Source organism: Hevea brasiliensis, chromosome 9 (genome assembly GCF_030052815.1).
Source record: "Hevea brasiliensis isolate MT/VB/25A 57/8 chromosome 9, ASM3005281v1, whole genome shotgun sequence".
Lineage (NCBI taxonomy): Eukaryota > Viridiplantae > Streptophyta > Magnoliopsida > Malpighiales > Euphorbiaceae > Hevea > Hevea brasiliensis.
Genome location: NC_079501.1, coordinates 77,945,598 through 77,954,965, shown reverse-complemented (window position 1 = coordinate 77,954,965; position 9,368 = coordinate 77,945,598). Strand labels below are relative to the sequence as shown.

The 9,368-nt window shown below is 37.9% G+C and overlaps 2 protein-coding genes across 2 annotated transcripts in view; both read left to right on the top strand.

The window, feature by feature from the left end:
- LOC110664185 (uncharacterized) overlaps positions 1–6,979 on the top strand; it is a 69,749-nt gene extending 62,770 nt beyond the window's left edge. Inside the window, exon 14 of the mRNA XM_058153809.1 lies at positions 6,832–6,979. Coding sequence (XP_058009792.1) covers positions 6,832–6,936 — 105 coding nt within the window. The 3' untranslated portion in view covers positions 6,937–6,979. The remainder of the gene's footprint in view (positions 1–6,831) is intronic.
- Positions 6,980–7,232: 253 nt separating this feature from the next.
- On the top strand, positions 7,233–8,326 carry LOC131183265 (uncharacterized). The gene is made up of 2 exons (XM_058153806.1): positions 7,233–7,409; positions 7,687–8,326. Exons 1-2 carry the CDS (start codon positions 7,366–7,368, stop codon positions 8,096–8,098), a joined length of 456 nt encoding a protein of 151 aa, XP_058009789.1. The 5' UTR covers positions 7,233–7,365; the 3' UTR covers positions 8,099–8,326.
- The last annotated feature ends 1,042 nt before the right edge of the window (positions 8,327–9,368 follow it).

The following is a 9,368-nucleotide window of genomic DNA, read 5'->3' as shown; positions in this document are numbered from 1 at the left end:
CTCAAAATTGGTCCGACATTTATCATTCCACCAAATCGACATTCTTGTGTAACAACTTGGTCATTGGAGCAACTATTAAGGAAAATCCTTCACAAATCTCCTGTAATACCCACTAGCCCCAAGAAGCTTCGACCTCGCTTGTATTCTGGGAGGCTTCCATTCCATCATCGCTTCTATTTTCTTGGGATCCACCTAATCCCATCACCGACACTATGTGTCCAAGGAATGCAATCTCATTCAACCAAAAGTCACACTTGGACAACTTAGCATACTGACTTCTTTTCTCTCGTGGTTTGCGTAAAAATTCTCAAATGCTCATCATGTTCTTCATCGTCTTGGAATACACCAAAATATCATCAATAAAGACCACTACGAACCGATCTAAGTGTGGATGGAAGATACGGTTCATAAGGTCCATGAATGCGTGCATTTGTTAGGCCAAAGGGCATCACTAGAAACTCATAATGCCCATATCGGGTCCTCGAATGCGCCTTTGGCACATCTGCATCCTTCACCCTCAATCGATGATACCGATGCGAGATCAATCTTAGAAAATACTCGCTTCCTTCAACCGATCAAACAAATCATCAATTCTAGGCAACGGATATTTGTTCTTCACGATACTTTATTCAATCACTGAATCGATGCATAGCCTCAAAGTCCCATCCTTTTTCTTTACAACAAAGACCTTGGAGCTCCCCATGGTGACACACCGGGCGTATAAACCCTTATCAAGTAACTCTTGCAACTGAGTTTTCAACTCCCTCAATTCAGTGGTTGCCATCCTATAAGGAGCAATGGAAATGGGTGCTGTACCCTACAGTTTCTCAAAAGCAAATTAAACTTCCCTTTACGGTGGTAAACTGCATAACTCTTCAGAAATACATCCGAAGTCTCTCATCAGGTATCCACCACATGTGCTAGGTAGGCTTCACCCTTTCTCATCATTCTTCTTGAATCGTGAGATAACATTGGACAGAAATCACCATTTCACCCACAACAGGTGATCTCATTACCCTCGAAGTTTTCAGAGAAATTCTCTTTAATTTGCAATCAACTATTGCACGATGACATGACAACCACCCATTCCCAAAATCACGCCAAACTCGTGGAAGGGCAACTCAATCAGTGCGCCAAGAATTCATAACCTCAATCCTTAACGGCAACCCTTGTATACTTTGTTCACTATCACACCGTGGCTCAATGGATTAGTGACCGTAATGTCTTGGTCACTCTCCCTACTAGTATCCCCTTTCTACGGGTAGGTTGATGCAGATGTATGAATGAGTGGATCCTGGATCCACCAATGCATGCACAGTGTATTGTAGAGGAGAACGCACGATGACGCCCGTGGCATCTTGCTCCTCCCGAGCTCTAATAGCATAAGCTCTTGCAGTGGTCCGTCGGGCCTCTCTCTGGCTCGATGCAGCCTTTGTGATGGTCCCACACTCAGATTTGCCAAATTTTCTACCCTCTCGTGGTGCGCGCAGTGCATGCCTTGTGTTGGAGCAGTAGTCGTTCTCGTGGGCGGTTCCTCACCGATGCTCACGACCCACACCTTAGGCACCGATTACTCTCCAACACTCCCTTATGCCACTTCAGCGGTGTGGACATGCAGTTGGGGCTGGTCCCCTGAACCCCATCCCTGGAGAGCTGCCCACTGATGGTGTGGACTGACCTCTCCTAGGGGTAAACTGTGGCCTGGGCCCCTGAGACTGACCCTGACCGTGTGGCTGACCCGAACTCTGTGCAGATGGACCCTTGAACCTCTTCCTGTGTGCGTGGAGATGAACTAGACCGACCCGGGCCTCTTCTCTGCCTATCCCTTCAGTCCGCTCACCGATTCTTACTTTTTCAACCTTTATTGCAGCTTCCACTAACTTGGTAAATTCGTGATTCCCAAGGCGTTGAGTGGATCTTTATGTTGTCATTTAGTCCCTCTTCAAATCTCTTACACCTTTCACCTTCATTAGGGACTATCTCCTTCCGTAGCGGCTTAATCGGACGAATTCCTTCTCATACTCGCCATCGACAACCTGTCTCGCTCGATTAATAAACTCTCTTCTTCTCTCTTCCAGGTATACAGTACCTACATATTTCTTCTTGAATTCTGAGAGAAAGAAGTCCCAAGTTATAGCTTCTGGCTGCACTTCACCGGATACCGTGTCCCACCATTCATAGGCATCATCTTGCAACAGAGATATGGCAGCCTCTAGGTTTTGTTCAGAGTGCAGTGGAGTTGTTTTAAGACTCACTGCCTGTTTCAACCAATTTTTGGCCGCAATGTAATCATCTTCTCTTGCCAAAGAAATCCACCGCTCCAAACTTTCTTAGCCTTTCCAGTGTGATTTACTGGAGCCGGTGGTGGTGGTGGTGCGGCATTACCTCAGCCATTTGTCCAAAAATTCGGCCATTTCTTTGGAACATCGCTCGTGGAGGCTGAGCGTGCTCTCGCTTGAGTGGCGGAGCAGTTCTCCCATACCCCCGGGCCTCAGTGCCGCAGTGGAGCATGACTCTCCACTTCCTCCTCAACTGCCCTTTGAGATGTAGGGTCCATATCCTATTCAAAATAACAAAGACAAACAGATCTGCATTAGTGTCACCTCGACTCTTACAAATGCAATGCATGGTATGGACTCAATCTAGGCCTAGAAACACCTAAACCGTGCTCTGATACCACTAAATGTGACACCCCTTATCCGGGTAAGATATGTCACACGGTGTATCGGCACACTCTAATATACCTTAATTAATTTTTATCATGCTTTTGAATATAACTTGTGAAATATAATATATTTGAGCCATTTATCAAAATTATAAATTATTTGAGGTTCCGAAAATTTTAAAGAAAATCCGACAGAGTACCGGCTAAAATGGAGAAAACAGTTCTTCGGAACCTGTGAAAAACACTTCCAATATTCACATTCAATCATTCTCAAACTTCAATATCATAATCTCAACAATTTTCAATTTAAGTTCTCAATCATCCATCACATGTGATAATCAAGTATAAATCACAAATAAACATTCTCTTTTCCATTCACAAACACAATTCTCATTATTTACATGATCATCAAAATACATTTCATAAGTTCAACTACATATGAGAAAATAAAAATTTAGTTACAAAATACCAAAATGACACCTAGTGTCCTACCAATGCACTGCAGAAGTTGAGGTGACACGGACACTGTGCAGAGCTGCAGGATGGACTCACCCAGTCTGCGGTCTACTGGGCTCACGTTCAGTATCTCCAGTACCTACGCGTGGCAAAAGCAACGCGCTAAGCAATGATGCTTAGTGGTGCAATAATAAAATACAAGAAAATAGCAGAAAATAAATATGTATTTAATGTATATGTCTTATTTGTTTTGTATCTGTTATATTCATTTATTTCTTTAACTTTGTCCATTTTTATTCATTTGGTAGCCCAAGTAACCTATACTAGACGCATCGGATCGATAAACGTAACCGCACTGGGTATCTAGTACCTCGCCGTCACACCATCGGTCACATATGCATCTCCCAGGTGTAATGCAGCGGCTAACAAGTCAGAATAGTATTAGGCACGAGGCCAAGTCTCAACACAATATCAAAATGGCTAAAAGCCATAAAATCACTGAATGGCATAATGCCATGTGCGATCGCTAATCGAACCCTATTGGCATGCCAAACTATCCAAACCAATCTTGTTAGGTATACTAGGGCATTTGATACTTTTGAATTCTTCAATTTTTGAATTTCAAGTTTTTGGTGTCACTATTCACCTCATTGGTCAACAAAAATGTTGACTTTTGGATAGAAAATAGGTACATTGGTTTTAACACTCCCAATGTACCACATTTTACATTTAAAACTTGTTGGAATTGAGCACCCATACCATTTCTAAACTTAAAACCAAGAGGGCAGAATTTTCAGTTTTTGAAGCCAAACTTTATTGTTCCATTAAGCACTGTTGCAGTGGGAATTTGAGGAAATGGTAAACATGAAAGTTGTTCCTTATTTTGTCTAGTTTAATTTTCTTTTTTGAATCACTCCATTTGGAGTTTTGTAGCTCCAGATATGGTCCAAAAACCACAGCTGGCTGGATTGAAAAAACTGCAGAATTACCAAATCTACAGTACCATGAACAGTGATTGTGACTGCCATTTTGGTTAGGTTCTGGTCATAATTTGGGGTAGGTTTCTTCATGAAAGTTGTTTGTCTATGTCTTAACTTGTTGCTGTAAAAATTTCAGGTCAATTGACCATTTCTACAGTGAGTTATGGCCAAACTGTTCATTTGGTCATTCTGCAGAATTGGCTTGCAGGGTACCCGGATTGGGGCCAACTTTTGGTCCTCTTTCTTGGGTCTTTTGGGCATGGTTTCTTCAGCAAAAATGTGCCATTATAAGTCTAGTTTCATGTCCAATTGGCCAAACACCAATTGGACCAACACAGCCAAAGATATGGCAGTCCAAGTGGGCTGGAATCACAGCCACCCTGTTGCACTCACTGGGCAGCATACTCATTCACTTTGCCATGCTATATTTCAGTCCAAATTATGGTCAAATTTCCTCAAATGGTCATTAATTGACCATTAGAATGTTCTTTAACAATTTCATAAGCCAAGTCCATATTTTACTCTCAAAACCCTAGTTTCCATTATAAATTTTCACAACATACCTTAATTACTAACTCATTCACTAACCACATGCATACATGCTTTAAACATGATCTCTAATCCACTTTAAGTCCATCAAAACACTCCATCATTGTTCCTTCCTTAGGGCTGCCGAAATTCATGGTAGGCATACACACAAATTTGGTTCATTTAATTCACAAATTCATGTTGATTTCAAGTCCCTAACATGGAAAATAAGGGTTTTAAGTAGATAGGTGCACTAACCTTTAAGTGGCACTTCTTGGACTTGTATTCTCCTTAGATTTCCTACTTCTTATGGCTGCCTAGAGTTGCCTTGTGATGTGGGGATGACTTTTTGTGAAAGGATATTAGGATTTTAAGGTTGGTTTTTGGGAGATTTCAAGCTCAATTTGAGCAACAATGGAGGTTTGGCTAAGGATGGGTTTCGGCTGGTTTGGGAGGAAGGAGATGGCTGCTAGCTTTTGGTCTTTTTTTTGGTCTTGTTTATCTCTTTTTATTAGTTAGTTAAATGGTTGTTAAATTGTGATTGGTTGTAGCTTTTAAATGACATCATCATGATGTCATAAATGAGCCTTTTTTCTCATTTTCTTTTCTTTTCTTCACTACTCATTCTCAATTTAATTTTTGGTAATGTTTATTCATATTTTTTTGTCATAATAATTATTTACTCAACTGGACAAGTCGGCCAAAAATCACCTCTGAAGGCGAAATGACCAAAATGCCCTCCGTTTGGCTCAGCGGGTCAAAATTGTCTGTACCGATTGAAAAATTTTCCTAAATATTTTCTTGGCATTCTAATGTCATAGGAACCTCAATGACCCTTCTCTGGAGTCCCAAAAATTATTTTATGAATTTTCTCTCGGGTCTAGGGCTCCTAGTTGCGAGAACCGCAACTTCCCCCTGGGTTACCCATCGCTTGGGCGCCGGCTCATTTGACTTGGTTGTATTTTATTCCTAAAATTTTTACTAAATTTTTCTTACTAATATTTGAGTTAATTATGGTTCCTGACTTTAGTTTAAATATTTTTCCGAACATTCTAGCTGTCCGGACCGACACCGGTCACCAGAACAGTAGAATGTACGGAGTTGCTACCGGGAGGGTGTTACAACTTCATCACGGGTTTACCTCGATCGTATGGTATTGATTGCATATTAGTGGTAGTGGATCGACTCTCAAAATATGGCCATTTTCTACCTTTAAGACATCCGTTTACAGCAAAAGAAGTAGCAACTGCTTTTACAAAGGAAATAGTTCGACTACATGGCATGCCTCAATCAATAGTGAGTGATCGGGATCCAATTTTTCGAAGTAATTTTTGGCGTGAACTTTTTAAATCACAAGGAGCATTTTTTAGAATGAGCACTGCTTATCATCTAGAAACGGACGGGCAAACCAAAGTATTAAATCGGTGCCTTGAGACCTATCTGAGGTGTTTCTCTTCAGAACAGCCTAAGCAGTGGAGTAATTGGTTAGCTTGGGCAGAATATTGGTATAATACAAGCCATCACACTGCTATAGGCATGTCACCTTTTGAAGCAGTATATGGTAGACCACCGCCAAATTTACTCAAGTTCTTGCCTGGTGAAACGAAGGTGGAAGCAGTGGCACAGACCTTGTTGGAAAGGGACGAAATATTGCATCAACTTCAATACAATTTGGCAAGAGCCCAGCAGAGAATGGTAAAAGCTGCCAATAAACATCGAAAGGATGTTGAATTTTAAGTTGGTGAAGCAGTATTTTTAAAGTTCCGACCACACAAGTCTATCTCTTTACAATCGAGAGTTATTCCAAAGTTAGCAGCTCGTTATTTCGGGCCTTTCCAAATACTGGAACGTGTGGGACCTGTTGCCTATAAATTGCTCTTACCGGTGGAAGCCAGAATTCACCCGGTCTTCCATGTTTCTCAACTCAAACGTGTGATAGGCAATCACCCAGTTGTTACTGAACTTCCAAAGGAAATGGTAGTAACTGCAACTATGGTAGAGCCAGAAAAAGTGTTGAACTGGCACAGGATTACAGTGGATCAATACCCGGTCATTCAAATTCTGATTCAATGGAAAGGGAAACCTGTGGAAGAAGCAACTTGGATGAATTTGGTTGATATCCAGAACTAGTTTCCTTCCTTCAACCTTGAGGACAAGGTTGGTCTTTCAGAGGATGGCAATGATATGAATTCAAAATTGCAGGTAGGCTGTAATGGACCTGGGCCACTAAGAGTATATTCTAGAAGGAAGATTAAAGAAAATGCTAAAGGAATGGCTGTTGAGCTGGACGATTATGGAAGAAATTAAAGGATGAGCTGGAGGTTGTTACAAGAGGAGGAAAGCATGTGCGAGAAGGACAATATAAGGAGAGAATAATGTAAAATAAAGGGGGGGGGGGGAGGATATTGTATTACGAGGGTATTTCGGCTTGTAGCTGGGCCAAAGCTTCATAAAAGTCTCTTTGGTGTTACTGATTCTTGTTATTGTAATTGTTGAAGACAGTAGTAAGAACTCAGTGGTCAGTTGTTGTATTGCTGATTGAATCCTTAAATTAGTAATACATATTCAATTCCTTCTTTATCCATTTTTCTGTTTCTTTTTAATTTCCTAACTCTATCATTATTTCAGGTAGATATAAAGAAAACCATTCAAATTCTAAGTACTGAAATTGAAGGAATCTTTCAGAAGAGCCCTCCTGAATATGAAAATAGAAGTCTATTTGGAGAAGCTGCAAAAATGCTTGATGAATTGAAGCAACTTCATGCTGCATTAGATGCGAGGTAAGTTCCTTTAAACCTAACAGTCTAATATATTTCTTATTTTCTTTCCTTCTTTTTCCTTCAGCAGTGGTCAAATCAGTTTTATTCAAGCAGCCTTAGAGTCTTGTTGTACTGAGATAATAGTTGAAAAATATTCTTTGGTGCTGTATAATTTATGCTGGACGGTAAGATGCACTGTTGAATAGTTTAAGACACCATACCATCATTTGATATGAAAGCTTTACTTTTGTATATTATATTGGACTATGATCATGTTTTGAATATTCATTTTCTTTAGTGAGGTGAAGCTTCGGAATGATAACTCAACAATTGGAGAGCTTTTAAACAAGTTGCAGTCAAGAAAGCCACGAATGGAAACTTTGCTGAATCACATATTCGCACAGAAGGATAAAAGCTTTGGATCAGATGGATGGGATGAGGAATATAGGGACAAGAAGTCCATGGAATGTTTGCTGAATCACATATTTGCACAGATGGATAAAAGCTTTGGATCAGATAGATGGGATGAGGAATATGATGACAACAACTCCAAAGAAGGTTGCTATTTTGTTAGGGGCAATATGGATGCTTGGCAGGCTAATGTTGCTTCTGGAAGTCCGTGGAGCAATCACAACATAGATAAAAAGGGAAAGGGAAGTGGCAAGTCCAAGAAAAACCCCAAAGGAAAAGCAGGACAAAAACGCAAGTAGACATGAACAGCTTTAACCGTGCAGTGCAATTGATACAAAATCCATTAACTTCCTTTGTTTTCCCCCCCTCAGGTATGCATATGTAGCTTGTGAGAATATAAGGACCTTTTGTTACAATATAAGGACCTTTTGTTACTAATCCCATAATTTCCACTGTTTATATCTCATCCTTGAAAGACAGAAGTTCCAAGTGTCCTCTTAAAAATCGGATTGTTTGGCTTTTACACAGCAGTACCATACACAGCATGAATTGGAACAATATGGCATAGTTGATCATTCTAGTACTTGGGGTTAGAATATTCATTTATATTTGATATACAGAATATTTAGTTTGACTACTTTTAAATTAAAATGTATTTTTTAACTTAAAAGTAAGTAGTTAATTATTTAGTAAAGTAATTTAAAATTAATTTTTAAATAATTTAAGTATTTAATTAAAAGGTACTTAAAAGAATTTAATTTGTCAAAATAATTATATATATATATATATATATATATATATATATATGTGTGGGTTAAAATAGAATAATATTGATATTTTTAATAATTATTAAAATAATATAATATTTTATTTAATTAAAAAATAATTTTAAAATAAATAAATAAAATTAAAAAAATATTTTAATTATGATTTTTGACTTATTTTAAATATTTTTTTAACCTCATTAGTCAAATAAAACAATTTAACCACAGCAAAAGCAAACAAAAGGGGTTGGGAAAAGATGATTTGCAATTCCCATAAGTGCTGCCATGTACTACCATTACCAATAATTTATAATTTGATAATTTTGTTTAAATCAAAATTTAAACTCAAAATACTATCGCTAAAATACTAATTAACTAATTATTTTATTTTAGCAATATAAATTAATATATATTTTTATATTTTATAAAATGACATTAGTGATAAAATTTTTAATTAAATATAATTTTATTTCGGGTGACAATAAATAAATAAGTTGATTTAAAGAATATTTTTTAATTGATTTGGAATATACAAATTAATTTTTTTATATCCAATTTAAATTTTAATATTTTTCTTAAAATCATTTCTAAGATATGATTAATTTAATGCAGTTTTACTAATTTATATTTTTACAAAGACCAAATTTAATTATACAGGAATGCCATTTATTATCATCTAATTAGTTGTCTAATAATCAAATATTTATCTCATAATATATAGTTAGAAATTTAAATTTTGACAATATTTAATTTATTTATAAACTTGAGAAGTAACAACAAAATAATTACGATTTCAAGTCTCATT